The sequence below is a fragment of the Amblyomma maculatum genome, chromosome 4, assembly GCF_055883805.1.
Source record: "Amblyomma maculatum isolate TAMU_Amacu chromosome 4, ASM5588380v1, whole genome shotgun sequence".
Lineage (NCBI taxonomy): Eukaryota > Metazoa > Arthropoda > Arachnida > Ixodida > Ixodidae > Amblyomma > Amblyomma maculatum.
The window spans coordinates 104,144,776-104,160,559 of record NC_139347.1 but is presented as its reverse complement, the minus strand read 5'-3'; the positions used below and the strand labels follow the sequence as shown (position 1 = coordinate 104,160,559).

The window sequence follows — 15,784 nt, the reverse complement described above, 5'->3', positions numbered from 1 at the left end:
ACCTGGCGACAAAGTGTGGTTGTGGACGCCTATTCGCCGCCGTGGACTCTCCGAAAAACTATTGCGGCGATACTTTGGACCCTATGTTATTCAGCGACGTTTAACCGACGTCACTTATGAGGTGATGCCAGACGGGGTGCCGACATCAAAGCGACGCCAGCGCCAAGCTGACGCTGTCCACGTCGTGCGTATGAAGCCATACCACTCAGGTTGATCTTAACCTCCTACTTCCTTTTGTTCCCATCGGGACGATGCTTCCTAAGGAGGGGGAAAAATGCCGCATTGAAGACGACGCAAAAGATGACTGGGAACACAAGCGCGAGCTGAAAAGAAGAAGAAAGAAGCTGGAACGCAAGACTCGTTCTGGTCGACCATTCAAACGATCTATCGCTAGGCCCTCCTTTGCGTTCTACCGAGACGTGACAATATATATATATATATATATATATATATATATATATATATATATATATATATATATATATATATATATATTGTTACGGAAAGGTATTTATTGGACATGCGCTGCGATGGGCAGAATTCTCCACTTCATTGGTCACGCGTTTCCCGGTAACCCTATCCCCCTCGGCAAAATGCAACGTCCCGGTGCTCGTTAGGCGCGCGGTGAGGAGTGGAAACAATATACCTCTTGAGGCAGGCCACATACATAATTTCGGAAGTGGGTGTAGCGGACGTTGTCTTTGGGCGGAGAGGTGTAATCTCATAGATTACGTCGGTCACTGGGCATAATTCACGATAAGGACCTGTGCACCTGTGTAGTGCGGCAGAAAGTTTTCAGGTAACTTCCCACGGCGGGACGAGAGCCGGAGCAATACCAGAGATCCAGGAGGATAGTGAACATCACTCTGGTGTGCGTCGTAGCGGTGTTTTTGAGCTTCTTGAAAGACAGAAAGCTTGTGACGAGCAATCTGGCGAGCGGCATCGGCTCGGGCGATGGTATCGCGGGCACAAGCAGTGACGGGGCCAGCGACGGTAAGCAAAGTGTCGAAGGCAGTAAGAGGTCTCTTCCAAAGAGAATATAAAATGGAGAGTACCCAGCAGTATCATGGCGCGAAGAGTTGTATGCGAAAGTGACAAATGGAAGGCTAATGTCCCAGTCGCGGTGACCGTCGGATACATACATGGCGAGCATGCCGGTGAGTATGCGGTTAAAACGTTCCGTAAGGCAGTTCGTCTGAGGGTGATAGGCCGTGGTGAACGTGTGACGAATGAAGCACGAAGTAATTCGTCAACAACTGGGGAAAGGAAAGAGCGACCACGGTCGGTAAGTAGTTGACGACTAGAACCATGGTGAAGTATGACGTCGTGCAAAAGGAAGTCAGCAATGTCAGTGGCACTGCTGGTTGGAATGGCATGAGTGATCACGTACCACGTGGCATAATCGGTGGCCACAGCGATCCATTTGTTTCCTGACGAGGACTCCGAGAAGAGCCCTAGGAGGTCAAGGCCAACTCGAGAAAACGCCTCAGTCGGGATGGCAATCGGCTGTAGGTGTTCAGAAGGCTGAACAGAGGGCTTAGTCACGCGTTGACAGAGGTCACAAGCACTACATAACGTTGGACGCAGAGACAAAATCCAGCCCAGAAGAAACGCCGGTGCACGCGGTCGTATGTGCGTAAAAGGCCAAGATGACCAGCTGTAGGGACGTCATGCATTTGTTCGAGAACGGCAGAACGTAGATGTTGGGAAACGACCAGCAAGTGCACAGCCCATCAGGTCGCATGTTGCGGCGGTACAGCGTCTTCATATGAGGAAGAAAAGGGTGAGGGAAGTGTCACGGTTGTCTGCGCGGAGGCGGTGAATGAAAGATCTGAGGGTTGGGTCCAAGCGCTGTTCGTCAGTGATCTGCGAGAAGTCGGATAAAAGAGAAGACACAGGGGTCCAACTGATGGTCTGTATGGGAAGGAGGATCAATGGGATAACATGACAGGCAGTCTGCATTCTGGTGAAGCCGACCGGATATGTGTACAACCAAAAAGGTGTACTCCTGAAAGCGTAGTGCTCAGCGGCCGGAGCAGCCAGCAGGCTCCTTGAGGATCGCGTGCATTTTCTTTTTCTTCTTTCTACAGCCGCAACAACAACAGCATCTTCTTTTTCTTTCTTCCTTCTGTATTTTCTTGTCTGTCCCTTCGAGTCAGCTGACGTGGCTCAGCTACAGTCAGTAGCAGGCCTGTGCATTTTCTTTTCCTTCTTCCTACAGTCGCAACAACATCTTTAGCGCTGCGTCAAATGAGGGTGGCATAGGTGGGAGATGGGTCCGGTTGCATGCAAGTGATGCATCGCGGACGCTGGTCTTAACGCGTGTGTCATAAAGCTCCTTGATGACGTCACCCTAATTGTCATCGGTGGGATTCTAACGACCAGTGTATTAGAATGATGAAAGAACGGTTCCGGGTAGCGGCTTGAGCCAATGTAGCCCGCTCTTGAGGACCCTTTTGACCCCACCTTTAACCCATAACCTATTTTCCCAAATAAGTGTTTTGTACCATCAATACTACTATTACTAACACTTCCGGTTTTTCTAGTTATGGGTCGTATAACTTCTTCGCATTAAAGACATCGTGAACAAAGTAGGGAGCAGAGAATATGTTTTTTTATTCCGAGCATTTGCAGTGGGATAAGCAAAAGCCATAGCAGCTAACTGTGTACGGTGTATGTAAATCATATACCAAGCAGCGCACTCAGAAGTGTTCAGAAGGCTGAATGGGTCGGTCGGGGGCACCTGTTGCTGAAGCAGCCGTCTTTCGGCGCACGAGGTCGATTTTTCAATGCAGCAGTAGTTGTTGTTTACTAGCAAGGAGCCGATAGACCCTTGCGCTTTCTTAACTATTCTTGCTTAGGTTGCAAGAAAAATAAAGAAGAGAAAAAACGTAACGGCAAAGCGACTGCGCTACCGCCCTGAAGTAACGGTAGAAGGAAGCCAGCAGGGAATTGCTTGCACTTCTGTGAGAAAACTTCGGTTCTCGAACATAAAGTGAAAAGGAACAAAAATAAATCTAAAAATAGCGGCACGCACTGATCGATCCGAATGATGATCGAGAGCGTCCCAACCAGATGGCGATAATGGCGTGCCAGTGTCTGATGCGGAAACGATGGGAATAGAAGATAACGATAGGCAAGCAGTGATCAGCATTGACGTGAGTACAGAAAGCTAAGCGCGACTGTTATGAAAGCGGAAATTAACTTTTTATATGATGACAGCAGCACTGAATATACTCTCGCTGTGTGCTTTTAGGTTACGTTTTATTAAGGCGGGAGAGCTAAGGATGCTGCGCGGCGGAATGCAGGGGGCGCCAGCGTCGTTGGCGGCAAAAGAATGCAGTCTGTATATAGAGCCGTAAGGAATAAAATGCGCGGAATACTGAAAGAAAGAAGATACGGCACGCATAATGTTGTCGAACTCGCGACTGGCCTTCGCTCAAGTGAAGTGCGAGGAACGAAAACATTGCACGTTAAACGGAACGCGTACGTTACACGAAATTACCGTCACCTTTGGCGTGCAGAGAATATAGGGATTGATCAATAAGGTCTACGTCACACGTGGGTGGAGTGGCGACAGAGAACAGCGATGGAAACATTATAAGATGGCATCCTGATTGACTCTTAATTACTCCTTGTAAGCAATTAAGCCAAATTAATTGCACTGAAAAGAGCAATGGGAGAGGGGTGAGATGGGAGTCTGACTCGGGACCTTTGGATCGTGGCAAAAATCATGCTGAGCCAAAGCGACGCAGGCACTTTTCTTATTTATTGCTGGATTGTTAGGTTGAAGCAAGATTTTGTATCCATGGGGTTGTCTTTGGTATAACGCAGTTAATACGTGAGATCAGAAAGGACGAACTCAGGAAGTAGTTATTAGGCAACTAGCAAAGTTCGTGTTCATGAGGATGAGTATGCATGAATGAGGAATTGCAAAAGGAGGCTTTGATGGGAACCTTTAAAGCGTGTGGAGGGTTCCTTTGAAAGACACACAGGCCAGGTGGGACATAAAAACAAAGGGTATATATAACTCTTGTGCATTTCCCTTCTCTCTCCCGAATATCGGAGGAGAGGGAACGGGTATGCGGGGAAGCGACGGGAAGTCCAGCAAATGTGAGCGACATTTGAATGGGCTTGGCGCGGGCCCCAAAAGCGGCAGCGTCATATCTTTCTAAATAGGGGCTTAAGTGTCACCAAATTTTTTTTTTTTACGAATCTCTCATCGCACCATCGAAGCGAGGAAGAAGCACTAATCTCCACATTTTGTCCTAAACGGCTCGCTCTGCTGAACTCAGGGAACATAACACTGTTTCTTAATGAAGGCGGGGAAAAAGTTGCTTAACTCAAGGTACATCTGAAAACATCGGTCCGGAAGGAGAAAAACTAAGTATTCTAAACAAAATAAGGTCTCGGTTTGACTGAGTATCTGTCCTCTATGCGGCTGCTGTGTCTAATAGTGATCACTTTAACTCTAGACCTTCATTTCGGGGCATACCATGACAAAAATAACGGCAAAAATGAGAGAATTTGACAAAAATTGGTCCCATTTCAGAGTGCTATTGAAATGTGAAGCATCAGACGCCGACGATTAAGCGAAGAAAACTAAAAACAAGCAATGTTTGTTTTTCCAGTCATTTGCTGGCAGCATGAGCATTTGACGTTCTACTTTGATCGTCACCGAACGGATATTTTATCTGCAGACTTGCAGGTATACATGATATTGGCAGTTCGGTGTGCTCTCAACTGAAATGTACACAATGCCCATGTATAGAAAAAGTTCAAGTTCAACGCCGATACTCTATAGATACTTGCGGCTCTTTTAACGCTCTTACGATTTTACAGAGGCAGAGAAATCTTCGTTTGAAATGTTCCGACCAGTATTGAGATGCAGTTGCAGTCTGATGCTTGAAAGGCTGCCATAGTTTCAGCGGTGCGGGAACGAAATGCAGGCCATGAAGGTTTTTCAAGGTCGTTGCTAACCGGCTAGGCTATATACCTTGGAGAGGATATACAACGAGTACACCTCTTAGCTCCTAAGGACTCCTGTAATAGTGCTGCTTGCTGGATGGTTGATTAGACCAGAAACGTAATTAAGTTCTTTGGACCTAGCCCCTTTACAAGATAAACTACCAATATCCCGGTTGAATTTATATGTATACTGATGTATATATGATTAAAAATTTGTCTGCATTTGAATGTATAATTTTATAATTGAATGGGTGACGCGAATTTCAATTGACTTATGCATCAGCAACGTCAACCGTTTAGAATAGTTGGACGTAGTGTTCATATGCCAGGTAGAAAATCCGCGTATGTCTGGTAACTGTCGGCAACTAACAGCCCTCTCGAAGTCCCCCAGTAGCACCAGTCAATTCAGTTCATTAAAATGCTATTTCCACATACGGCACCAGATGATTTTTTTTTCAGGGGAAAAAGAAGGCTTACTAAAATATTTCAATAGACGCCTGTGTATCGCCTGATTCTTCGAAACAGCCAGGGTGATCGACAGAGCGGCCAATTCATGCATACTACAACTTGAATACACCTGTCCTTCTATTCTCAAAATTTTAATTGAGCATTTTATTGGTGCCTGTGCATGTTTGTATGGTTAAACAGGTCTGGTCGGCTCCAAGTTATACAAAACCTGGCCTCAGTTCCGTTGATGCACTCCAACGGCGTACTGAGGACACGTATACGAAATGCGTTTTAAGATGGAGGACATCTTTCAACACGTAACTAAAACATTTTTCCTAGTCATCAAACCACTCCAGAGTGCCGGTCTGAAGGGAGTTATGTCGTCGAACCTTGTTATTTTGATGTTTCCGTAAGTTTAAAACTATCAAGAAGTCACTAGTGCCCAAACTGGAAACGAACAGTGGGTTTAAATATTCGAAACCAATCTTTCAAATGGCTTCCTCTGCAACAATAGATTCGTGAACCGGGGTATTGTCGAGCACGTGGATGGTGCATTTTGCCACTAATTCTCGGCTCATCTCTCAGATAACCTCGTGCAGTTGATGGAGAATAGTTGCATAATATCCCCATGTTAACTCGTGCTCTTTTTAAGATAATCAATGATCTAGATCTTTTCTGCGTCCCGAAAAACTGCGGCCATTCTTGGTTAGAAAGTTTTTGTAGACGAGAACACCGAATGCCCCGCCTGATAAACTTTTGTTATGTTTCTCGGTCTTATTGGAAAAACCATGTCTTATTCGCGGTCAAAAGGTTGGATAAAAAGATAGTGGTTCTTTTGATATCAGATGTAAAAGGTTTCTTGAAGAATGCATGCGGTCGTGTTGCTATTACATAAAAATGGTTTATTTTCTGGCGCCTGAGAATTTCAAAGTGCCTAACAAGAGAGGGATGACTCGAAAGCCACTGCCACACGAAATCTTAAATTATGTAGGAGCGTCTCACCCTTTAATTCGGCGATTCTGCATCAGGAGGCTCCCAGTTGAGATTAGATATTAAGAATTGTTTGAAGTTCTTACCCAGTCTGGCTTTTGGACGTATTACAAGTCTACAAGGTTGTGTTTAAACGATTTAAACCATCAAGTTAGTGCACAGTCGTGATAGAAAGAGGTATACAACACGCAACAGGTGGCGGAGTTCGGGAGAACTGTATTGAAACTCCATTTAGGAAACGCTATCTAGGATCGAGACAATCGTGGTGGTTCCCCACTTTACCTATGTGCTTGTATTGATCTCGCTTTTCCTCCAACTGTCGCTAGATTGTGTTCTGATGTTGTTTTCTCCAGGTTTCCCTATAGTTGTTCCGACTATGCCACCGGCAGCGTGTTCTATACTTCTTTTTCTGGAGACTTTACGTACGAAGAACGTTAATTTGCATATGCATACAGCATTCTACTGTGAGTTACACTTGCAGAACTTCTTGCGACAATATAACTTTAAGCTCCAGTACTCAAGTGGAAAATCGTGAGCTGACGCTATCGTTAACTGGCTGATGCAGACCAAAAGGGAAACTAGATGTGATAGTAAATTCATGCTCGGTTTGACAAATGTACTAAACAAAGGGTTCACACAAGTCATTGTTAAAGGTTTAGTCATACCCAAGTTGCAAATAATTTTATTCGAGAAGTTTACACACCCCATTGATAAAAATTGTTTTGTTGAAGGTACTCGTGGTGCCAAAACCCCGTGGCAGTCGGCAGCGGCCCGAAGGCAGCGGGCGCATGCCTGAATGCAGAGGTACGGCCTATCGAAGCTTGCGTTAAAGGGGTGTAGTAGCAAAAGTGGAAGGTCGTCGGCCTGAGCTCGAGCTGAGGACAACTACGCGCGTGCCTTTGCAAATGCATGTAAACGTGAGGAGGGCGAATAACTCATACAATTAGAAGCACAGGTAGCACGTCAGATCCGGCAAGTATAAACAGAGGCAAGAGCACGAGCTAAGGTTCCATACAAGGCGACTACAAACCGGAATTCAAAAACATTTCAGCGGGGCTTGCAGTGTACGAGAACGATGGTTGCTCACAAGCAAGTAGAATTTGCACAGGTGTAGTTCTCAAATACTGCCTGTTGGAAGGCGAATGCATTCTAAGACAAAACTCGTCCTTTGCGTAGTATTGTTTTGCACGGTTACAACTAGGCAGTTTTAAGTATCCGTACTCAATTTCTTCGATCTATCCCCGTGCGTGGCGTAGCTCGAAAGAAGATCCCACTACATGTTACTGGCAGTGATGTTAAGCATGCAGCTCAACATTTATTAGAATTCCCACAGTGGGATGATTATAAGAGACGACTGAATACACAATCGGTAGTTTTTACTAGGGGAAGGTCAAAATATTCATGAGATATTAATCAGTTCCCGACACGCACGCGCACACAACCAGCATTAATGGTGCTGCGTTCAGTTCCCGAAGAGAGCGGGAGCGTGGGAAATCCCTAGATGGCCCACACACTTCCTGCAGTTACCGTCGCTATCCATCTGACCGGTGTCTTGCGACCGTCTCCATTATCATTGCTGCTTTTTATTTCCTGCGTTAATACTAGGAATTCATTAGGGCACCCGTCGCCTGGAATCTATACATGTTTACTTTGACTTTCGAGTATCTGGAAGTAAATCTGCACATTTTTTATGCCCTTGTAACATCGTCTATTTTGACGTTCCTATTTTTCTTTCGCATTAGTTCGATATTTTGTGTGCATGTATTATAAGGTTTTCCTAATGTGTGTATATGCTCCATATTTTAATTTTGCAGATGAATATTAAATACACCATTATCGCGATCAGTACCAAAGTGCAATCTTAGTTCCCCAGCTTGTATAGTGTGCGCATTTCAGGTGCGCTTTATTGAGCAATCAGAACCAGTGGAGATTTCTCACGTGTGACAAGGAATGGTCAGCGTCGCTGCATCAACATCGTCTTTCACGTCAATGCAAATAAAAAAATAGTTTTGTTTTAATCCTTCAATAGACGCCTATACTTTTACTCCCGAAGAGCACTGTTTCTCATATTACTAGTTTTTCCTCTTTTCTTTTATGCCTAGTTTCAAGTACATTTTAAGATTTCATTTAGTACATCGTTACACAAATTTTTTTTCTTATCGTACAATCTTCCAGAATACACGAAGATTGCTTAATAATGTGGATAAGTAATAAGAAAGCAACTCCTCCTTAACGTCCAGTTGAGCGCAGGCGACGGCTGCAGTGGAAGTCAAATAGATTTCAGAAAATCTTTGTAACTGAACAAGGAATTGTCCTAATCATGTGTTCGAACTTTCGACTGCCGTCTTTCTGGGGTGCTTGCACTACCAACTGAGCTGATCAGGCTATCCAGCGTATCAGTTGGTAGGGCTAGAGTGAATTGATCAACAACTTATTTGAAAAATCATTTTAATGGTCTTAGTTAAATTTTAATTAGTTAATTTTTAATACAACCTCTCAATTTTATTATGATTCTTTTGCCCTGGTAATCAGAATGCAAACAGGGCATGCTCTTCATAGACTTGAATGGTACTGTTGCCTTAGAACGCTTTTTAAAAGTGTGCCACAGCTCGTCTATCAGAGCGCTCTCCTTTACCAAAAACTCCTTCCTGAACTATACATATTTGCCTGTTTGCTTATTTGATGGCTATGTTTACTCAACCTGCATAACAAGCTGCGGAGAAGAATACCTACGTGGTGGCCCTCTGCTTGTCACTGATTTATTTCTTCGTTTTCCCGGCGCACGAAGTGTCCGGTAGCGCGCGTGCCCATAGGTCCAACAGCCCCTCGCGAAGGTGCAGCGAGCTCGCCTTGCTCCTCGCGGCTTATCTCGGTACGCCTGTCGGTGCACGCGACCAGCGTAATGCATCTTGGGAGAAGGCACCATGTTGCGCTGCGTGAGGCATACGCAACTGGCGTAGTCAGAAGGAGGAGTTAGGATGGGGGAGGAGAGGGAGACGGTCGCCATGGCAACGACTGGTGCTGCGTATAAGCCGTGTTATAGCCAGCTCGCCAAAGCTAGGCCGCCACGCAAGGGATTTGGCTGTAGTCGGTAAGAAACTCCTTTACGACTCACAAATCACTGCCCGCTTAAATGACTGCCATGAAGACGACGGTTCCTCAGAAAACGGCCCAGCCATGCCGGGCTTACAGGATGACTCCGGTGTGTGCGGACTTGCTCAGGGTATATCGCCTCTTTGCTCTGAACTTCTTGCACAACTGCGCTCCTACATTCTACGTTAATTCCCTTTCCTCATTTTATCGCTTTTTGTTAGTGAGAACAGACCACGTGCGGAGCCTTTCGCAAGCTTCGTGTAAAGCCTAGTTTGATACCGCAGTTAAATCGAGCCAATATATACGAACCGCACCGGCCCGCGAAACCTTGCCAGTGAGCCCTCGGGCATGATGAAATTTATGGTGAGCCAGGCGATGGCCATGGAATCTTACGACACTGCATATCAGGAAAGTGACGGATTTTCGCGGCATGTTTATTGCACTGCATAGGTGACGTTATGTATTCTTGCCATTCCATTCTTGCAATTGCCATTCTTTACAAACCCAGGCTGCTGGCGCTCTTTGTTCTTAAGCAGTGCCGATAGGATGGGACAGAAAACGCTTCGTTAAAAAGGATTCTGCGAAGCGTAAAATGTGCTAGTTGGTCGCTTTGTGGAGTTTAACGTCCCAAAGAGACTTAGGATATGAGAGACGTCGTAGTGGAGGATTTCGGAATTTTCGACCCCCTGGGGTTCTTTAACGTGCACTGACATCACAATGCACACGGGCGCCTTGCTTTTCGCCTCGATTGAAAAGCTGTCGCTGAGGCCGGGATTCGATCCCGCGTCCTTGGGAACAGTAGTCGACCGCCGTAACCACTCCGCCACCCCGGCGGGGTCGCAAAATGTGCTCGTGTCGATTTCTTGGCAAGCCATCGCCTTAGACTCCCGCGTTCACTTTCTGGAACGTTACCCGGCAGACTATCGGCTCATATAGACGGCATTACAATGGCTTTGGCAAGCTAAACCTGCGCAAGTTGATGTCGCATGGTCTCGGTTACTTTTAAAGAAGGCACTCTTAGGTGAAGCCTATACGTTGAAGTCAACACTCACACGTCACTCCTCTCCCGGTACACTAGACGAAGTATTGCTTTGGAATTCATAACACGAATATAAACTCCATCATGGTGGTCACGTTGTCACGTCATATACGCTATAATGTGCTGCACATTAGTAATCAACTTATTTCTTAGTTGAGAATACTGAATTGATGCGATAATGTCCTATGATTAACCAGCGCCTTTGCTGTACTTTCTGTGAACAAGGCGATCGGCTACGCGCGAGCGAGTGGCTGTTTTGACCAGTTTTTGTCTATGGTAATAGCGAGAATCTTGATTATTGGCTCGGAGAAAATATATTTATAATGTGGACAACACCCCTTACTGCCCTCTTGTCGCATACGTTGTGGTCGACCGGTAGGGTGCCAACCAATAAATCGTCCTTGGCTGACACCTGCTTTCACTTACTAGAGCACATTCCTCGTCCAGTAATGATTAATTGTTGCCAAAACGTATGAAAAACAACCAAAAGCGTCTATTAAATAGTGGACTGCTCGAAAGACAACCTGTGCCAAGGACGGTAGGTTTAATGGGAAGATTTATGTTTCGACATTGCAGGTTGGTTTTACGCTAAAAAACGTTGTAAAACAGACCTGCAATAATATATTACAACCTTATGAACGAGACGACGCTGCTGCCTTGCTGATAATTAGTAAAGATCCAGCGTCAGGGAAAGTGTAACCTCGCGAAATAAAGAAATGTTCTATGACTGGCTTCTCGATACTAGAGTATTTCCAGGCAGCGCACACCACAGCCCCGGTATTGGAGCATGGTCCTATGTGTTGCTAACGTAGTCCCAATATTGGGCTGATGATTTGTGTTGCTGCCGGCGAGTTTCGTATTCAACACACACACTTCCAACGAAACACACTGAAAGAACTGCCTGCAGTGGAACCTGAAATTGCGGTATGTCTGCTCATATGGCCGCGTCGTCAATTTTCTGCCTCGCTAAACAGAATCTACAGGACAGAGAAGTTCATAGAAGAACCCGTATGTAAACACTGCGCAAGAGTGAAGTACGGCGCACGCCTCCGGGTGCGCCGTACTTCACTCTTTACGCGACCGGCATGAAAAGTTGCGAACAGAGGGAAATGGATCTCCTGGATTATATACGCTCCTGTGCTTTCAGCAGTCCTCTTTTATTTTCTTAGATTCGTCGATGTGTGCTTAGCGTTTTAGACTTGACAGGCATGCTGAAAAAAAGAAGAACTGAAGAAAGAGACTACTCAGCACAGCTAAGCACGTTGAAAATGGCTTCATGCGTCAGCAATTTCCCGAGTTACTATCGTGGCGTCATAGACTGCTTCTGTGGCAGGGTGGTGGATGCTGGTAATTTCAGCAGGCCATGTTTGACCCTCCGTGCGGAAACCACGTGCTATGTCAACACATCCCCACTCTCTTATTCTTCGAAGGTTATTCATACGAGCGTCTCTTGTGCGCAGCTAAAGACATGTTCGCCAGTCAAGGTTGTTCATTAGAAATATTCCTGCCGAATTTATGATGCGACCACATCTCAAGGCTTAGACCGCGGGGAGCGTATCTTGCGACCGAACGGTGCCGATCGCGTTTCGCTGTGTTCTGTGTTAAAGAATATTGGATAGGCACTCCCTATAATGCGACGATTGCTTAAATGCAACGCTCCGAATAATATAGCATTTAGCTTTAGGCTTTAACTACAAACGACAGATGTACTTTCACGTGAACTTTGTAGTTCTCACTCGACTAGGCGAATTACGGCCATGACACCGAACTGCCATCGGGCAGGCGCAGACGTAATACATCGGACTATATTAGGTAACGAATACACTGCGATGTAGATCTGGCCCTTTGTACATTGACGTCGTTAAGGGCTAAATACCGGCACCGATGGGCAAGAGCGTTGCATATTACGCATGTTGTTTTGAGTACCTGGAGACGTCACCGCGAAATTATAAACGCGAACGGAGAGCTGGTACCAGACGCATGACTGCGATCATGCTGTAATATTTATAATGATTTTCTCCCAGATAATGAAACTTGTATTCAGCGGGGGTAAATAAGTTCTCACGTTACTACAATTAGAAGTTGTGTATACGAGATGTTTGAGGAAGCAGTAGTATAGTTAGGATCCCGGACCTGTTGTGCCCGGCCAAAGCCGCCCAGAAATTCAGCCGGTCGTCAAACATCTGCGGCGAACGCCTCCTTCACAAAATCTGGATACTGCTCTAGAAAGCACCAGTGCTCTGGAGGCGAGCCGTTCCAAGGGAGAGAAGCGACGTGTTTGAACATGAGCTGAGCATCTGGACAGCTCGGCGCCGTGGCCCTGTCGGTGGACCCCTTCTCGCCTCGCGGCATATTTGAAGCAAGAGCGCAGCAAGCTTTCCCATTGGCCCTGCGAAAGTGCTGCTGCCGGATTGGACCATTTGAGCGTCAATGGTTTCTTGGTTTGCGGAGACTCAAGTGCTTTCTTTCGAGACTCCGAGTGTGAGTTCGTCACTAGCGTCCATCGGGAGCAGTTCGACCCCTGAGAGAGCGGACGCGGCGGAATCTCCCCGGCAGTCGCTGCGCGAGAACAGTCGCGTATGGCTACGTGAGCTTTCGGCCCCAGAGTCGATCTCGTTGTGTAAATGCCTGTAAACAGCGTATAAAGCTTTTTCTTCATCTCACCAGCGCCGACTCGGATTCATCTCTACCGCCCAAGGAGCTGACAGCCCTTGTTCACGAAACAGGTGATGAGCGCTACGCAACCAACTCCTTGGCACAACCCTGTTGACGGTGGGCTACTGTGTGATAACCCCACAGGCACAACAGAACTATAGTGTCCCTCCTTCTGCTTATTTACAAACCTGGCCAACGTATGACTAGCGTGGCAGTGACAGAAGCACGCCTAGGCATTAGAATTTATGTAGTCGTCCCTTTGCAAAATGCCGCATCCTTTGTTTGGAGTTTCAAATAAGGGTGACCATATCTTTCTCCAAAACAACCTAAACATAGTAAAACGATGAGGTTAAGATTGGCTAAACACCTAAGAATATCTAAACTACTAGTATATGCGTATGTATCGGAAGAAACTATGACAGGTGGTTTTGCATAGCTAAACGCGGAATGTATTGGATGGAAAAACAGCGCAAAAGAGGAACACCACAGCAAAGAAACACAGGACGAGCGCTGCTTGTCATGCCTGCCTGCCTGTAATGTCATGCAGTAGCCTTATGGGAGGCTTCGCATACGCTTTCCTTATTCCTTTTGTTTAGTCGTCACTGGTGTTCTTATTCAGTTTCATCGAATGGCTTTTCACGGGCTTGCGCGAAAACGGGTCGAGTTTGGGTCGAGTCGAGTTGGGTCGAGTCGAGTTGGTATGACCAGGTTTTGTCCAATGCACTCATTAATGGTGCAGGTAAACTGGGAGATCGTAAAACAATCATGCCAAACAAACAAACAAACAAACAAACAAACAAACAAACAAACAAACAAACAAAACAAACAAACAAAAAGCAATTAAGGGGATACTTAAGCTCCTTCTTGAGGATGCGACGCGAGAGCGGCTTGTGGCTTTCTGGGTGAGTTCCGCATAAAGCAGTTTTCAACTGTTTAAGACGCCTTGAAACTTAGAAGGTGACGGCGACATCTGTCTCGGCAACTTACTATGTCTTGATATCGCCACTGATGAAGGGAGTTCCGATAGCCGTCATATGCCGGCTGCCCAGTATTGTTTTCCAACACGTATTGTACGCGATGTTTTAATTTCGGAGAGCAGCGGCAACTTGTCTGCTGTAAAACCGCAATATGAGTATGTATCTGTCATCTCAACCGTGACTTAGCATATTTAATAGCACACTAAAACACATTCGCAAAAGAGAGGGTTGTTTTATCCCCTCGAATTGTTAAAGAAATAAACCTCAGTGCCACGTATAACCCTGTAACGTAAACAGGAATGTGTGATGCATATTTTCTATAGAAATCTGCCGCAATACCATCACTTTGGATCTTTAAGGCTTTCAGCATTCAGCGTTAAATGGGTCAGCTGCCATTAACAATCATTTTCCGTCAACGTCAACAGAATGTCGTGAAAACCTGCAAGACTGCATTGCAAACACGTCCGACCACGGTAAATGTAAATAGGCAATGAACAATTCTGGCAGAATATAAATAATTTCCAATATCTTGCTACAGCCGGGTTCGCTCCGCATTGATCAGCATTGCATCACATACTTTTTACCATACCTTAGTAGAGCATCTCAGTGTATCGCATTACATTACGTTGTAGTTTAAAGGTATTCTAATAATTTCTTTGCATTGCATTATTTTGTTCTCTCCCTTCCCCTACCTGTGTACTGAAACAATAGGAGTCCTGAAGAGCGAATATACCCTAATAGTGTATTGATGATGATAAACGAGAGAACACCACACCTCTGACAACCGAATCAATGGCGTGATGCACGGTTAGTTATTCTTCGTGGCGGCGGCCTGGGTCTGTCTTCCATTTCAATATTAGTATGCAAGTTTGATGTTTCTTTTAGATATGTGCAGTGCATCTCACCAAATATTAAGGGCACTCAACTGCTTCACTTGCATCTCTAAGAGTGTTTACTGCCCCTAACTTTGCCTCCGGTATTATTAATGCATGCTGTGGCAGGCCGCAGGACGAGCCGCACGGGTCACGAGCTGGAGATTGTTCGCCAACAGTTACTCTCACCGCATCCAAGCTCGTCGCTGCCGTTGCCGCAGTCGTCGTCCGAGTCGCAGTGCCATCGGGCAGGAATGCAGCTGCAGTTCGTGCCCTCCTCGGCAAAACTGGTGCACGCGAACTGGCCTGGACCGCAGTCGCACATGGTGAGGCCTGCACGCATGCACAAGGAAAGCAAACAACAATCAAGAACGGTTCGTCCAGAGTTTGTTCTTAATTTTCCTTTTACACACTCGCGGCAAAAATAACCGCAAATTAGCAACTGACGTTGATTTTTTTTTTATGCTGGGGTAATATTTGACGCACTTCGTTATTTATTGAATGCTACAGGTAGTGGGCCGCGATGAAATATAAATGCAAAAAAAAAAAAACAACACTAAAACTAATTTATGACACAAAGAGGAAAAGTTTGATCACATCAGTGTCTCGCTTTCTGTGTGCAGTCAGTATTAGTTAGTGCTGTTAAATATGTACCACTTTCGAGTCAGTTATGGTGGCAAACGAAATAGAATAATTAAACAGATGATTTCCGATGGGAAATGCGGTCAACGTAACGCAGTTAA

The 15,784-nt window shown here is 45.7% G+C and overlaps 1 protein-coding gene across 1 annotated transcript in view; it reads right to left on the bottom strand.

The window, feature by feature from the left end:
- Lrp4 (LDL receptor related protein 4) overlaps positions 1-15,409 on the bottom strand; it is a 193,005-nt gene extending 177,596 nt beyond the window's left edge. The window contains exon 1 of the mRNA XM_084602336.1: positions 15,231-15,409. Within this exon, the coding sequence (XP_084458462.1) occupies positions 15,231-15,384 (154 nt within the window). The 5' untranslated portion in view covers positions 15,385-15,409. The remainder of the gene's footprint in view (positions 1-15,230) is intronic.
- Positions 15,410-15,784: the final 375 nt, after the last annotated feature.